General features: G+C 48.7%; 1 protein-coding gene across 1 annotated transcript in view; it reads left to right on the forward strand.

Annotated features, from left to right (window-relative positions):
• The first annotated feature begins 3766 nt into the window (after nt 1-3766).
• twsg1a (twisted gastrulation BMP signaling modulator 1a) overlaps nt 3767-17751 on the forward strand; it is a 63833-nt gene continuing 49848 nt past the window's right edge. Inside the window, exons 1-2 of the mRNA XM_072468362.1 lie at nt 3767-3944; nt 7528-7694. Coding sequence (XP_072324463.1) covers nt 7572-7694 — 123 coding nt within the window. The 5' untranslated portion in view covers nt 3767-3944; nt 7528-7571. The remainder of the gene's footprint in view (nt 3945-7527; nt 7695-17751) is intronic.

Consider the following 17751-nt stretch of genomic DNA (forward strand, 5'->3'; position numbering starts at 1 on the left):
TGACAGACTGAACCTGCAATAAACTGTGTACAATATATGTTTAAAGTTAGTATGAATATCAGGTAAATATTAACACTTCCAAAGGAAGGGGGATGTGGTGATATGCATGTACACATCAACGTATATAATTGTCTATCAGTGCACATAGTTTTCGGTACGACCTCCAACCAGCAGATGGAGTTAGAGATATATCACGTGACTTGGGACACTCACCAGTTGATATTGAGTTATACAAGAAGATAGTTACACTTAGAGAAACTCCAGGAGAATTCACTGAATACATTTCGTAGCCATCGTCTGTACTATAGTTCATTAGTTATCTTTTCCACGTGTTTGTTAATAAATCATCTTTATAGTTAAACAGCTGTATATTCTGTGTACATCAATACAATGGTTATATCACAGAACACAACAGTATAGGCGGGATTCTTCGTGATCGGCGTTATGGCCTGACGCCGGCGTCAAAAACGGTGCGAACCACTCTGGCGTCAGGCCGACCGGAAGTTGCGGAAGTCTCCACACTTCTGGGGGCTAGGCCGGCGCTGGAGGGGTTGGTGCCGCGCTAGCCGGCGGCGATGGGACTGCGCGAGTTAGCGCATGCGCAGCACCACTGGCGTGGTTCTGCGCATGCGCAGACCGGCCGGCGTTTGCTGCCGCATGCGCAGGGGGGTGGCTTCTCCGCACCGGCCATGGCGGAGCCCTACAGGGGCCGGCACAGAAGGAAGAAGTGCCCCCATGGCACAGGCCCGCCTGCAGATAGGTAGACCCCAATTGCGGGCCAGGCCACCATGGAACCCCCCCCCCCCGCCCGGGGTCAGATTCCCCCACGCCCCCTCGAGGACTGCACCAGGCAACTTACCTACCAGGTAAGGATTGGACCATGTCCAATCCACGGCGCTGGAACTAGCCAAAAACGGGCGGCCGCTCGGCCCATTGGGGCCGCAGAATTGCCGGGGGGGCGCTGCCAAAGACCCCCGACCGGCATGGCGCGATCTCCGCCCCCACCCGTAAACCGGCGTCGGAGTGGCGGGGCGGGATTCACGCCGCCCCCTGGGGATTCTCCGACCCGGCGGGGGTTGGAGAATCCCGCCCTATATGTCTATTGTAGCCTCAAGTGGACAACGCACACAAAACATACATTACAATGGACATGGTACACAATCACTGCCATTCTGATCTCTCTCTTGCACTCAATCCACCGCCCTAAACATTCACTCCCTCCAACAGCATCATCTACAAGTTGCATTACACAATTCATCAAAGCTCCTTCGACAGCACTTTCTAAACCTGCAACCCCTACCACCGACAAGGATAAGGGCAGTAGGTGGATGGGAACACCACCACCTGCAAGTTCCCCTCTAAGCCACTGATCATCCTGACATGGAAGTATAACGCCCGCCGTTCCTTCACTGTCACTGGGTCATTGTGAGTTACCATGGTCTGCACCACTTCAAAAATGTGACTCACTACCATCTTCTCACAGGCAATTAGACATGGGCGACAAATGCTCACCTAGCCAGCGATGCCCACATCCTAGGAAATAATTTTTAAAAGGACAAGGTGGCACATAATCGAAGGAATCGGAGCTGGCAGGGGGCAGAGATGCCTCCATCTCCTGAGCCCTACAGAGGACATATTTCTCTGCATCATGAGAATGGCAGCGACAGATCCTATGGCATCTGAGATGACGACGGTATGTTCCTGTGTTATGCCCCTTCTCACCTCGCTGTTCATCCTCATCCTGACATGATTGACAATCTGCAGATGGTATCACCGTGGACATCTTGATTTCCACCCAGCCCGTTTTCCTCTTCCCTAACCTTTCCCATCTGACATTCTGCTCTCAGATACCTGAGAACGGCCACCTATCCAGTCATTGCAGCCCCAGGAGGAAGAGAGAGGTGGGGGACAGCACTGATGAAGATAATCACTTGGTCCAATACATACAGCCAGCAGATCTATGCCTTGAAGGCCAGTATACAGTTTGAATCATCACATGGTGAGTCACTGGGCATGACTGGGCTACAACCAGGCCAGCAGGAAAAGGTGGGGACTCAGATGAGGACCTCAATGGGGCGACATACAGGAATGCACACTGAGATACTTGGTGCATTGACCAGCCTGCCAGTCTCTGTCACTATCAGGAAGCAGGGAGCAGTCTGTCTCCAAGTTGGCACAGGGCATTGCACAGAGCTTCCCCTCTTGGCAGCTTGTGCTCCAACTACCATCTGTACAGATCCAGTGGCACTTCCGCTGCCGTCCCCATATCTGCTGCAATCTTTGTGTGGACAGGTCATCAAATCCTCTGCCTTCCCAGTAAAGATGCAGTACCACTCCCTGCCAAATCCAGGAACCCGTCACAACACCTCCAAAAACACTGCGGAGCACTTCCAATCGCTTTGCAACAGCAGGTGGTGGTTTTGGCCAGGTGTGTGCAGTGGACAGCGGGTGGCAAAACAGTGCCAACCCTCTGATAGGGCAATCAGCTTCAGTCATTGCCGTTGCCCCGAATTGTGTGCCCCATGACGATTGATTTGTTTTATGGGGAGGCAATGACGCATTGGACTTGTGATCCAGAGACCCAGGGGGTCTCTGGGGACCGGGGTTTGAATCCCACCATAGCAGATTGTGAAATTTGAATTTAATAAAAGAAATCTGGAATTAAAAGTCTCACGGTGACCATGAAACCCTTATTGACTGTCACAAAAACCCATCTGGAAACTTTCTAAAAGCCCCCGAGTGAAGCTGCCAAACCTGATTCCGCCCCGATTTTAACCGTCTTCAACCCCCCCCCCCCTCCAAAAAAACACACACACACACACAAAGATAAATCTTCTCCCCAAAAGCCAGCGCCTCGGAGCGACTAACGACTTTCTTTGATCTTAAATCCGTTATTTTTTTCTTGCCCTCTCCTGCTTCTCGGTTTATTTTCTTACTTTTGCCTCAGTGTCGAAACGACTACATTGTTAAAATGCCCCTTAGGAAAGGAAATCTGCCGTCCTTACCCAGTTTATCCTACACGTGACTCCAGACCCACAGTGATGTGGTTGACTCTTAAAATGCCTTCTGAAATTCAGGATGGGCACTAAATGCTGGTCCCGCCAACGGCATCCACATCCCATGAAAGAATTTTTTAAAAGAAGCTGTTTGGCTTGGCGTGCTCATTGAAGGACACCCAAATCATTCACCCATCAACACTCACTGGCACTCAGGACACACGCAGGAACATTCAAATTCCCCACTGCTCCCTCGCATTGACATTGGGGCGGCACGGTAGCACAGCGGTTAGCACTGTTGCTTCACAGCGCCAGGGTCCCAGGTTTGATTCTCGGCTTGGGTCACTGTCTGTGCGGAGTCTGCACGTTCTCCCCGTGCCTGCGAGGGTTTCCTCCGGGCGCTCCGGTTTCCTCCCACAAGTCCCGAAAGAGGTGCCTGTTAGGTAATTTGTACATTCTGAATTCTCCCTCAGGTGCTGGAATGTGGTGACTAGGGGCTTTTCACTGTAACTTCATTGCAGTGTTCATGTAAGCCTACTTGTGACGATAATAAAGATTATTATTAACTCTCGTCAACCCTCCACATAACCTCCAGCTATTCGGCCACGGCAGGCAAAACATCCATTCTGTTGGGATAACACAAGTATGCCCGTGATTTTCACCACCCCCTCTCTCCCCCCCCCCCCCCCCCCCCCCCCAAAAATCCCCTACAACATGAGGGAGGGGGAATAAAAGTGCCAGCCAGAAAAGAGAGCCAGTGTTGCGCTGGAGGCAGAGGAGTGGCTGCAGTCAGCCAGTGTGTGTTCCCCCAGGTTGCTGTGGGAGGGGAGGCGGCTTTTCACTGAGAGGCTGTGGGCAATGCAGCCACTGGGAGAGGGGGTCACTTTCCTCTCTCTCCTCCTCTGGCTGGAAGGATAGCAAGAGGGAGCCGCCGACCTGCAGCCGGGGGTAAGTTTGTGGCAGAGATTGTGAGGAGTTTACATCGAGTTCTGTTCGCGCTGGCTTTTGGGGAGACGATTTATCTTTGTGTGTGTGTGTGTTTTTTTTTGGGGGGGGGGGGGGGGCGGTTGAAGACGGTTAAAATCGGGGCGGAATCCGGTTTGGCGGCTTCACACGGGTTTTTAAAGAAAGTTTCTTTTAATGAACTTTTGTTTTTGAAGTTGTCTCTCGGACTTCTCGCCCGGAGCGACCAGCGACTTTCTTTGATCCTAAATCCGGTTTTTATTTCTTGCCCTCTTCTGCTTCTCGGTTTATTTTCTTACTTTTGCCTCCGTGTGTAAACGACGACATTGTTAAAACTCGGTTTTTCTATTGATTCCCGATACGAGCCTTTGATTTCGACTAACAAAAAAAAATCCCCCCCCCCCCCCAACCCTGTCTAACTCCCTCCCCCATCACCATCAATCTAGTCAATGCCTGTCCCCTGGTGCCCAGGTCCTGTCTCTGGCACCCTCCCTCCTATATCTTGTACCCAAAAATTGGTCATCCATGAGGTGTGTACTTAATCATGATTTGCAACCTTGTGGCCTGGCATATCTCTTCCCCCCCCCCCATTACCATCCAGCCAGGTGGTCAGCCCTGATCCAATGAAGAGTGCCAAGGAGCAACACCAGGCTGACTTAAAAATGGGGTGAAGCTACAACACCGGACTAGTACGCACGCCCAGCAGCAGAAACCGAATAAACGATCCCACAACCAAGGATTCGACCCGAGCTCTACAATCCTGCCACGTCTTGTGCTGAATGGCGGTGGACAACAGAAACAAACTCTAACTGGAGGAGGAGGCTTTACCAACATCCACATCCCCATTCTCGATGATGGGGTAGCCCAGCACATCAGTACAAGAGCCAAGACTGAAAGCATGTGTAACTATTTTCAGCCAGAAGTGCCACGTGGATGATCCATCTCGGCCTCCCCAGCATCACAGATGTCAGTCTTCAGCCAATTCGATTCACTCCCATGTGATAGCAAGAAACAGCTGAAGGAACTAGATTCTGCGAAGGCTATGGGCCCTGAAGGCTTGTGCGCCAGAACTAGCTGTGTCCTTGGCTAAACTGTTCCAATACAACTACAACACTGGCATCTGTGGAAAATCTCCTGGGTATGTCCTGTCCACAAATTCAAGCTGGCCAATTACGCCCCCCCCCCCCCCCCCATCAGCCTCGTCCATCATCATGAAAGTGATGGAAGATGGTATCGACAGTGCTATCAAGCGGCACTTAGATAGCTGTAGGCTTAGGTCACCACAGGGGCCACTTGGCTCCTGACCTCTTTACAGTCTTGGCCCAAACTTGGACACGAGCTGAATTCCGGAGGTGAGAGTGGTAGTCCTTGACAACCAGGCGCCATTTGACCAAGTGTGTTATCAAGGAGCCCTAGCAAAACCTGGCGTCAATGGGAGTCAGGGGGAGAGCTGTTCACTGGTCGGAGTCATACGTGGCACGAAGGTAGATGGTTGTGGTGGTTGGAGGTTAATTATCTCCATTCCAGGGCATCAGTGAGGAGTTCTGGACCCAAATGTCTTCAGCTGCGTCATCAATCACTTTCCATCATATGGTGAGAAGGAAGGATGTTTGCTGATGTTGTACAATTTTCAACACAATTCCCGACGACTCAGGTACTGAACCAGTCTGTGCCAATAGGCAGCAAGACCTGGACAGCAATCAGGGGCGACATTCTCCGACCCCCCGCCAGGTCGGAGAATCGCTGGGGGCTGGTGTGAATCCCGCCCCCGCCGGTTGCCGAAGTCTCCGGCACCAGATATTCGGTGGGGGCGGGAATCGCGCCGCGCAGGTTGGCGGGCCCCCCCGCTCGATTCTCCAGCCCGGATGGGCCGAAGTCCTGCCGATAAATTGCCTGTCCCGCCGCTGTAAATTAAATCACCTACCTTACCGGCGGGACAACGCGGCGCGGGCGGGCTCCGGGGTCCTGGGGGGGCGCAGGGCGATCTGGCCTCGGGGGGTGCCCCCACGGTGGCCTGGCCCGCGATCGGGGCCCACCGATCTGCGGGCGGGCCTGTGCCGTGGGGGCACTCTTTCCCTTCCGCCTCTGCCACGGTCGCCACCATGGCGGAGGTGGAAGAGACTCCCTTCACTGCGCATGCGTGGGAAACTGTCAGCGGCCGCTGACGCTCCCGCGCATGCGCTGCCCGGAGATGTCATTTCCGCGCCAGCTGGCGGGGCAACAAAGGCCGTTTCCGCCAGCTGGCAGGGCGGAAATTCCTCCGGCGTCGGCCTAGCCCCTCAATGTTGGGGCTCGGCCCCCAAAGATGCGGAGGATTCCGCACCTTTGGGGCGGCGCGATGCCCGTCTGATTTGCGCTGTTTTGGGCGCCAGTCGGCGGACATCACGCCGTTTCCTGAGAATTGCGCCCCAGATTTGGGATGATAAATTGCAAGTGACATTCGTGCCACACACAAGTGTTGGCAATCATCATGTCCAAAAATCTAACCATCTCCCTTTGACATTCAATGGCATTACCATTGTTGAATCCCCCACTATCAATATTCTGGGGTTAATATTGATCAAAACCTGAACTGGACCAACCATATAATGCTGTGGCTACGAAAGCAAGACAGAAGCTGGGAATTCTAAGGCTAGTGAATACTTTCCAATTGCCTGGATGAATGCAGCTTCAACCACACTCAAAGCTTGACACCATCCAGGGCAAAGCAGTCCACTTGATTGGCAGTCCATCCACCACACTAAACATTCACTCCCTCCACCACTGACTCACGATGGTGACTGTGTGCCATCTACAAGATGCACTGCAGCAATTCATCAAGGCTCCTTTGACAGCCCCTTTCAAACCGTCAACCTCTGTCATCTAGAAGGACGAGGACAACAGATGCATGGGAACACCAGCATCTGCAAGTTCCCCTCCAACGTGCTCACCATCCTGACTAGGAACTATATCGCCGTGGTGCAGGATCGACATTCGGGAGCTCTCTCCCTAAGCGCATTCTGAGTGTAGCTCTGAGTGTAGCTGCACCAGCGAGACTGAAGCAGTTCAAGAAAGTGGCACACCACGACCTTCTCAAGGATAATTAGGCACAGCCTACAAAATGCTGGCCTTGCCAGTGACACCCACACTCGGTGAAAGAATACAAAACATGCCTGAGGAATAGGCTTGGGTTGCTGGTGAGCTGGAATGAACGACTGGAGTCTGCAAATCTATGTTTGCATTTCAAATAGCAACTCTTGGGCAGAGGATGAACAGGGTCACATACTGTTTATTTGTAGAAGTTTGCATTAGCTGAATTGTCAGAATAGAGCAAGGTTTCAGTATGAACTGTGCTCATTTCGACAAATTTCATCAGTATTATATTCACATATGAATAAATGCTAATATTTCAAATGTGCATGAATGGAGTGGGGCCACGTTAAATTTCAAATGTGTGAAATTGAAGACAATGGAGTATTTGTATAATTTCTGTGTCTTTAATAGAGTACGATTCTTTGTAATGGTAGTTCTTAAAAGATGAATTAATTGCAAATTTAAAAAAACTGACCTTTCCTTCCACCCCTTCCAGTGCAGCTTGGCAGTCCCAGACATTGTGCACCTCATCTGAGAAAAATGAAGTCCAGAAATGTTGCAGCACACGTGATTGCTGCCGTATTCTTTATTTGTTGGGTCACCAGTGCCAGTGCATGCAATAAGGCTTTGTGTGCTAGTGATGTTAGCAAGTGCCTCATCCAGGTAAGGTGAACTAATCAATCAGTCTGACAGGCCACAATCTTGTTACATCTGCTCTTCTTCAGCTTGAATACCAAGTGACTTGTGCTTTAGACCCTCTGCTTACACCATAGTCAGGATGGGCACATTAGAGGGGAACTTGCAGATGCTGGTGTTCCCATGCATCTGTTGTCCTCGTCCTTCGAGATGGCAGAGGTTGACGATTTGAAAGGGGCTGTCAAATGAGCCTTGATGAATTGCTGCAGTGCATCTTGTACATGGCACACAGTCACCATCGTAAGTCAGTGGTGGAGGGAGTGAATGTTTAGGATGGTAGTGGTTGTGGGTTTGGACGGTGTTGTCTAAGGAACCTTGATGAGTTACTGCAGTGCATCTTGTAGATGGTGCACACGGCTGCCACTGATTTCCGGTGCTGAAGGGTTTGAATGTTTGTGGATGGGGTGCCAATCCAGCTGGCTGCTATGCCTTGGATGGTGTTGAGCTTCTTGAGTGTTGTTGGAGCTGCACTCATCCAGGCAAGTGGAGAGTAGGTAGCCCTTACATCCCTGACTTAAGCTTTGTAGATGGCGGACAGGCTTTGGGGAGTCAGTAGGTGAGTTATTCGCCGTAGGATTCTTAGCCTTTGACCTGCCCTGGTAGCCACAGTATCCTGTAATCCTACATTACAGCAGGGACTCCAGCTGTGCATTCATACTGAGTTGAAGGCTGTGGTGTTTGGTACAAGGAAGAATTCTTCATGTGTCAGCCTAGATCGTGCTCAAACAATACCCTGTTCTGGAACTTGATGGCCAAGGAAGATGTGTTTAAAACGCAGGCAGAAATGTTGATTATCAACCTGCAAAACGTTCCAACATACAACACTGGCAGGTGGTAAGAGGAGGAGAGGGGCGGCAGGGCGGCGCAGTGGTTAGCACTGCTGCCTACGGCACTGAGGACGGGTTCGATCCCGGCCCCGGGTCTTTGTCCATGTGGAGCTGTCCATGTGGAGTTTGCACATTCTCCCTGTGTCAGCGTGGGTCTCACCCCCACAATCCAAAGATGTGTAGGTTAGGATTGGCCACACTAAATTGCCCCTTAATTGGAAAAAAAATGATTGGGTATTCTAAATTTATTTTTAAGAAAAGAGCAGGAGAGATTCCTGGTCAGCCGTGTGGTGGAAAGAAACTGGAGCCACAGCCACCACTGTCCATATCTCTCGACTCCATTCGGCCCCTTGCACCATTTGATGGTTGATCTGATTCTGGGCAAATGTTGCCATGACAGCTCCACCTCCCTGAATTAACTAACACCATCACCATAGTAATGATCATAGTATAAAGGGATATTGAGTGTTGGTTAAGGAGGAGGGAGCTATTTATAATGCTACCTCCTGTAAATGAATCTAACATTAGTAAGATTGCGATCTGGTTTTGTCCTTCACTGTCTGGCTTTGGGATGAATGAAAACTGTTCTGTACTACTCTCCGGGCTCCAGGGTATTGTGCGTGGCACAGATCATTGCAACAGAGGTCTCTGGATCTCTGAGTCTGTGAGGGATTTCTTTTTTTTGTCTTTTGAAGAACAACTAGCAATGTTGCTGCACAATATATTGTATGTTTAAAAACGCGGAATACCTGTAAATGTGTCAGTGACTATTTTCAGAACGGTCCCTGGAGTTGGGATTTATAGGCACGCGCACACCCCCACCATACCTCCATGCCTGGAGCTAACTTATGGTAGCTTTGTGATCAGGCTTTAGTTTGTGTCATGTGATTGTAACTTTGCAACAAAGGGAAATGTTTCTGAGGAGTCTACATTTGTATTTAAAGATGACCACAAACGTTGGAAACCTTGAGGTAAAAGCAGAAAATGCTGCAGAAACACAGCAGCTTAGATAACCGACTTGAGGCGAGAGAAATAGAATAATTGTTTCATCATCCGAGGCAAGGCCACCGAGCTGAAAAGTTGAGAATGATGGCCCAACCAAGGGCCATTATCACATGACAACAACTTTCTTGGCATCAGGTGGTGCCCCTCCACACTCATGACCCTACCACTTCAAGACATCTGAGAGGGACGGAGTGTGATTTGGACAAGTTGAGTGAGTGGGCAAATGCATGGCAGATGCAGCATAATGTGGAAAATTGTGAGGTTTAGCAGCCGAAGCAGGAAGGCAGATTATTAACTGAACGGCTATAGGTAGAGAGAAGGAAATGTGCAACGAGACCTGGTTGACCAGTCGCTGAAGGTAAGCATGCAGGTGCGGCAAGTGATAAAGAAGGCAAATGGTATGTTGGCCTTCATAGCGAGAGAATTCGAGTACAGGAACAGGGATGTCTTGCTGCAATTACACAGGGCCTTGGTGAGGCCACAGCTGGAATACTGTGTGCAGTTTTGGTCTCCTTATCTGAGGAAGGATGTTCTAGCTACAGAAGGAGTGCTACAAAGGTTTGCCAGACTGATTCCTGGGATGGCGGGACTGACATGAGGAGAGATGGAGTTGTTTCAGATTATATTCGCTGGAGTTTAGAAGAATGAAGGGGGATCTCATCGAAACCTATAACATTCTAATTGGACTAAACAGGGTAGATGCAGGAAAGATGTTCCCGATGGTGGGGAGTCCAGAGGAAGGGGGTCACAGTCTAAGGATACTGGGTAAACCATTTAGGACTGAGATGAGGAGAAATTTCTTCTCCCAGAGAGTGGTGAGCCAGTGGAATTTTCTACCACAGAAAGCAGTTGAGGCCAAAACATTGCATGTTTTCAAGAAGGAGTTGGATATAATTCTTGGGCTAAAAGAATCAAAGGATAAGGGGGGAAAGCAGGAACAGGTTACTGAGTTGGATGATCAGCCAAGATCATAATGAATGGTGGAGCAGGCTCGCTAGGCCTCCTCCTATTTTATTTGTTTCTATGACTCCATTTTGAGGGGCGCATCTATGCCCCTCCACAACGACCACCTTTACCAGCGGGACTGTTGGTCAATTGGTGCTGTGGGCCGTTGCATTTGAGTCTGGTGCATGGCAATCCTGCCCACCTTCCTTAATGTAGAGGCTGAGGTCCGTGCTGAGGCTGGACGTGGTGTCGGGACCTCCTGTAAGGGTCCCAACGTCCATGGAAAAATTAAACCCATTAACTTGGTTTCTTTCCACAGGTGCTGCCTGGCTAGCTGAGAATTTCCATAATTTCTTGTTCTTGTTTGTAGTTTACATACCCATCCGCCTCCGTTGCAGCTGCTACATGTGCCCAACCAGCTGTTGTTTTGTGTAATATCTAAACAAAGCCACGACTAGGTTTACATTTAAAGAGCTGCCTATATCTATGTTCCATGACTAATGCTTTGAGTATAAATCACAGGACTGGTTCAACAAGAGATTGCCCAATGTTTAAAATGTCTGCACACGAGACATGGAGTTCCTAGTTTGACACTCGAGGTTTTCAATATCTTTCCTGCTTTTGATATGTTATCATTGGTATTTTGTGCAGGCACGTGGGTTGACCAGATCGAAGTGCAGCTGCACCAGTTCTTGCTTTCTGGCATAAACAGACAAGTCTGAATGAAATGCTGGCAGCTCATGTAATGTTGCATTGCCTGCCAAATCCTGACTGAAGCCAGATTTCCATTTCCCCGGCTGGATTCTGGCTGGGAGGAGGCCTCCCTCGTTGAGTCCACTTTGGACTATACTGAGCCCAGGAGCGAGAGAGAGTTTCCCGTTACAGTCTGTGCTGTGTTTCATCACTTACTACATCAATTATTCTTGAACTCTGAATAGCCATAGAGATAAATCGCCTTCCTGACTGAGAATTTTCAATCTACTCCTTCCTTCTGCCAGCAGTCTTAAATACTCGTTTACCCAAAAACCTTCGACCAGCATGTAAGTGGATAGTAAGAGATGGAGTATGAGGAACAAAGAAGATGAGAGGGTGGCACAGTGCTTAGCACTGCTGCCTCACAGCACCAGGGACCTGGGTTCAATTCCGGCCTTAGGGGACTGTCTGTGTGGAGTCTGCACGTTCTCCCCGTGTCTGCGTGGGTTTCTTCCGGGTGCTCCAGTTTCCTCCCACAGTCCAAAGATGTGCAGTTTAGGTGGGGATACAGCGTTACTGGGACAAGTGTAGGGGAGTGGGCCTAGATAGGGTGCTCTTTCAGAGGGGCGTTGCAGACTTGATGGGCCGAATGGCCTCCTTCTGCACTGGTCACCGATTCTGTGATATGTTGGATTTGGGTTTATTGTCACGTGTGTCGTGGCATAGTGAAAATGATTGCTCTGTGTACAGTCCAGACAGATCGTTCCATACATGAAAAACATAGGACATACGATAAAGACACTATGTCAATACATAGACATTGAGTGAACCACATGGAGTATAGTACCACTCAGTAGAGAAGGTGCATGGAGAGATCAGTTCAGATCATAAGGGTCTTTCAGGAGCCTGGTAACAGCGGGGAAGAAGCTGTTTTTCAATCTGTTCATGCGTGATCTCCGAGTTTTGTATCTCCTGCCTGCTGGAAGAAGTTGGAAGAGTGTATAACCTGGGTGGGAGGGGGTTTTTGATTATGCTGCCCGCTTTCCCAAGGCAGTGAGACATGTAGACAGAGTCAATGGATGGGAGGTGGGTTTGCGTGATGGACTGAGCTGTATTCACGATTCTCTGTAGTTTCTTATGGCCTTGGGCCGAGCAGTTGCCATACCAGGCTGTGATGCAGCCAGATAGGATGCTTTAGAACATAGAACAGCACAGAACAGGCCCTTCGGCCCTCTGTGTTGTGCCGAGCTTTGTCCGAAACCAAGGTCAAGCTATCCCACTCCCTGTCATTCTGGTGTGCTCCATGTGCCTATCCAATAACCGCTTGAAAGTTCCTAAAGTGTCCAATGCTTTCTGTGGTGCATTTGTAAAAAAAATGTTTAAAGGCACATGGCAAGGCTGGAACACTTGGTAAGTGCTTGGTGTTTACTTAAGAAGAGGAATCAGCCAAAATGTTAATGAAAGTGGTGATAGTGGAAGCAATGGATGGGGTGAAAGTCGAGAGGGAGAAGTTACTTGAGAGACTGGCGATGCTTCGGAGTATATACATCAGCTGGCCCAGATGCCTTGCACCCCAAGTTGCTGAAGGGTGTGGGGGTGAATATGGTGGAAGAGCTTGCCATAAACTTCCAGTCTTCCCTAAATGCATGGGAGGTGCCAGAGAATTGGGAGAGTGGCAAATGTGGCAGCTTTATTCAAATAAGGGTATAAGGGCAATCCTAATAAACTACAAGCTGGTCAATTTAACATCAATAGTGGATAAGGTTTTAGAAACTATAATTGGGAAGGCATGAACAGGAGTGGAGAGGCTGGAGTTGATTAAGAATAACCCACACAGGTTTGTAAAAGCCAGATCATGATTGACTATTCAGATTGACTTTTTTTTTTTAATTTAGAGTACCCAATTTTTCCAATTAAGGGGCAATTTAGCGTTGCCAATCCACCTACCCTGCACATCTTTGGGTTGTGGGGGCGAAACTCGTGCAAACACGGGGAGAATGTGCAAACTCCACATGGACAGTGACCCAGAGCCGGGATCGAAACTGGGACCTCGGCGCCGTGAGGCTGCAGTGTTACTGCGGTACCGTGCTGCCCTTTAATTGACATTTGTTATAAGAATAACAGAGATTGATGAAGGGAATGCAGTAGATGCAGTCTATGTGGATTTTGAGGCAGTGTTTGACAAAGTACCCCATGAAAGGCTGTTGAACAAAATTGAAGCCCTTTGAATAGGAGGGTCAGTGTCCAATTGGATGAACAAAATTGGCCTAAGGAGAGAAAAGGTCATGGTAAATGGCTAATTTTCATTCTGGGGGATGGTGTTTCCCAAGGATCACAGCTAGGACCACTTTGTTTTTGCTATATTTAAGCTGAATGGACAGGCAAGTGGCAGTTGGAATTTAAAGCATTAAAGTATAGGGTGATGTATTTTAGCAGAAAGGATAGGGAGGGTCCATGTAGACTTAATGGCATGGCTCTAAAGAATGTGCAGGGACTGAGATATCTGAGCGTGCATGTGCATTTGTTTTTGAAGGTGGAAAGACATATTGGAGAGAGTGATTAGCAAACATATATGTGATCTTGGGTTTCTTAAATAAAGGCATTGAGTCAAAAAGCAGGGAAGTTATGCTGAACCTATACAAAGCTCTGATTGTGCTACAAGTAGAGTATTGTGTAGAGTTCTGTTCACCACTCTTTTGCGCAAGAGATGCAGGGGGAATGTGAGCAAGAACTTTTTGTGCTGAGAGTGGTGATGACCTGGAATGACTGGTAATAGAACAAAGAAATGTACAGCACAGGAACAGGCCCTTCGGCCCTCCAAGCCTGTGCCAACCATGCTGCCCGACTAAACTACAATCTTCTACACTTCCTGGGTCCGTATCCCTCTATTCCCATCCTATTCATGTATTTGTCAAGATGCCCCATAAATGTCACTATCGTCCCTGCTTCCACCACCTCCTCCGGCAGCGAGTTCCAGGCACCCACTACCCTCTGTGTAAAAAAAAAAAAAAACTCGCCTCGTACATCTACTCTAAACCTTGCCCCTCTCACCTTAAACCTATGCCCCCCTAGTAATTGACCCCTCTACCCTGGGGAAAAGCCTCTGACTATCCACTCTGTCTATGCCCCTCATAATTTTGTAGACCTCTATCAGGTCGCCCCTCAACCTCCGTCGTTCCAGTGAGAACAAACCGAGTTTATTCAACCGCTCCTCATAGCTAATTCCCTCCATACCAGGCACATTCGGGTAAATCTCTTCTGCACCCTCTCTAAAGCCTCCACATCCTTCTGGTAGTGTGGCGACCAGAATTGAACACTATACTCCAAGTGTGGCCTAACTAAGGTTCTATACAGCTGCAACATGACTTGCCAATTCTTATACTCAATGCCCTGGCCAATGAAGGCAAGCATGCAGTATGCCTTCTTGACTACCTTCTCCACCTGTGTTGCCCCTTTCAGTGACCTGTAGACCTGTACTCCTAGATCTCTCTGACTTTCAATACTCTTGAGGGTTCGACCATTCACTGTATATTCCCTACCTGCATTAGACCTTCCAAAATGCATTAGCTCACATTTGTCCGGATTAAACTCCATCTGCCATCTCTCCGCCCAAGTCTCCAAACAATCTAAATCCTGCTGTATCCTCCGACAGTCCTCATCGCTATCCGCAATTCCACCAACCTTTGTGTCGGCTGCAAACTTACTAATCAGACCAGTTACATTTTCCTCCAAATCATTTATGTATACTACAAACAGCAAAGGTCCCAGCACTGATCCCTGCGGAACACCACTGGTCACAGCCCTCCAATCAGAAAAGCACCATTCCATTGCTACTCTCCGCCTTCTATGGCCTAGCCAGTTCTGTATCCACCTTGCCAGCTCACCCCTGATCCCGTGTGACTTCACCTTTTGCACTAGTCTACCATGAGGGACCTTGTCAAAGGCCTTACTGAAGTCCATATAGACAACATCCACTGCCCTACCTGCATCAATCATCTTTGTGACCTCCTTGAAAACCTCTATCAAGTTAGTGAGACACGACCTCCCCTTCACAAAACCGTGCTGCCTCTCACTAATACGTCCATTTGCTTCCAAATGGGAGTAGATCCTGTCTCGAAGAATTCTCTCCAGTAATTTCCCTACCACTGAAGTAAGGCTCACCGGCCTGTAGTTCCCTGGATTATCCTTGCTAGTAATGCCCACTAGCGTGGTGCAAGCAGGAAGAATCAATGATTTCATAAGGAAATTGGAAGGACACTGGAAGGAAATTTGCAAGGCCACATGGATTGAGTGGAGAATGGGACTGATTGAATTGCTCCGAGGAGAGCTGGCATGGAGTCAGCTGGCATGGAGTCAATGGACCAAATAGCCACCTTCTGTGCCATAAATGATTCTGAGTCCAGGTTAAGGTGGTAAATGTTCATTAACGTTTTGGTCTACCCTCTTCCAACAGTGTTCTATTCTGGGTAACTAGAGTTGTACACTCCGAATGCAGTGTCCAGGCACTTGCAGTGAAAGCCGCAGTCTGTAGATTTGAATGGAGCCGCTTTGGGATATATGCAGTGTTACAGACGCTAGACCAGATCCCAACAGTGGCTAAGGTACTGGACCAGAACCGCAACTTTTTAAAGACTGTGCAGAAAGATCGATTCGCTCCAGGAGTGATTGTATGAGAAAAAGGGCTTGGTTATGTTTCCAAACAAAACTTTATTACAACAAAAGAAAAACAATATGCAAACTTTTAAACTTCATGTACCCCCAAGGAAGACATGAAGAATGTACCGGAAGTTCTCAGAAGCATAAGTTTTAGTGAGGAGCTGAAGGAAATTAGTATTAGTAAAGAAATGGTTTGGGGGAAATTAATGGCATGAACAAAGAACAAAGAAAATTACAGCACAGGAACAGGCCCTTAGGCCCTCCCAGCCTGTGCCGATCCAGATCCTTTATCTAAACCTGTCGCCCATTTTCCAAGGATCTACTTCCCTCTGTTCCCCGCCCGTTCATGTATCTATCTAGATGCATCCTGAATGATGCTATCGTGCCCTCCTCTGCCACCTTCACTGGCAAAGCGTTCCAGGCACCCACCACCCTCTGCGTAAAAAAACTTTCCACGCATATCTCCCTTAAACTTTCACCCTCTCACCTTGAAATCGTGACCCCTTGTAATTTACACCCTCACTCTTGGAAAAAGCTTGTTGCTATTCACCCTGTCCATACCTCTCATAATTTTGTAGACCTCAATCAGGTCCCCCCTCAACCTCCGTCTTTCCAACGAAAACAATCCTAATCTACTCAACCTTTCTTCATAGCTAGCACCCTCCATACCAGGCAACATCCTGGTGAACCTCCTCTGCACCCTCTCTAAAGCATCCACATCCTTCTGGTAATGTGGCGACCAGAACTGCACGCAGTATTCCAAATGTGGCCTAACCAAAGTCCTATACAACTGTAACATGACCTGCCGACTCTTTTACTCAATACCCTGTCCGATGAAGGCAAGCATGCTGTATGCCTTCTCGACCACTCTATCGACCTGTGTTGCCACCTTCAGGGTACAATGGACCTGAACTCCCAGATCTCTCTGTACATCAATTTTCCCCAGGACTCTTCCATTGACCGTATAGTCCGCTCTTGAATTAGATCTTCCAAAATGCATCACCTCGCATTTGCCTGGATTGAACTCCATCTGCCATTTCTCTGCCCAACTCTCCAATCTGTCTATATTTTGCTGTATTCTCTGACAGTCCTCCTCGCTATCTGCAACTCCACCAATCTTAGTATCATCTGCAAACTTGCTAATCAGACCACCTATACCTTCGTCCAGATCATTTATGTATATCACAAACAACAGTGGTCCGAGCACGGATCCCTGTGGAACACCACTAGTCGCCTTTCTCCATTTTGAGACACTCCCTTCCACCACTACTCTCTGTCTCCTGTTGCCCAGCCAGTTCTTTATCCATCTAGCTAGTACACCCTGAATCCCATACGACTTCACTTTTTCCATCAACCTGGCATGGGAAACTTTATCAGACGTCTTACTGAAGTCCATATATATGACATCTACAGCCCTTCCCTCATCAATTAACGTTGTCACTTCCTCAAAGAATTCTATTAGGTTTGTAAGACATGACTTTCCCTGCACAAAACCATGCTGCCTATCACTGATAAGTCTATTTTCTTCCAAATGTGAATAGATCCTATCCCTCAGTATCTTCTCCAACAGTTTGCTTACCACTGACTTCAACTCACAGGTCTATAATTCCCTGGATTATCCCTGCTACCCTTCTTAAACAAAGGGACAACATTAGCAATTCTCCAGTCCTCCGGGGCCTCACCCGTGCTCAAGGATGCTGCAAAGATATCTGTTAAGGCCCCAGCTATTTCGTCCCTCGCTTCCCTCAGTAACCTGGGATAGATCCCACCCGGACCTGGGGACTTGTCCACCTTAATGCCTTTTAGAATACCCAAAACTTCCCCCTTCCTTATGCCGACTTGACCTAGAGTATTTAAACATCCATCCCTAGCCTCCACATTCGTCATGTCCCTCTCCT

This window comes from Scyliorhinus torazame, chromosome 11 (assembly GCF_047496885.1).
Source record: "Scyliorhinus torazame isolate Kashiwa2021f chromosome 11, sScyTor2.1, whole genome shotgun sequence".
In the NCBI taxonomy this organism is placed as follows: Eukaryota; Metazoa; Chordata; class Chondrichthyes; order Carcharhiniformes; family Scyliorhinidae; genus Scyliorhinus; species Scyliorhinus torazame.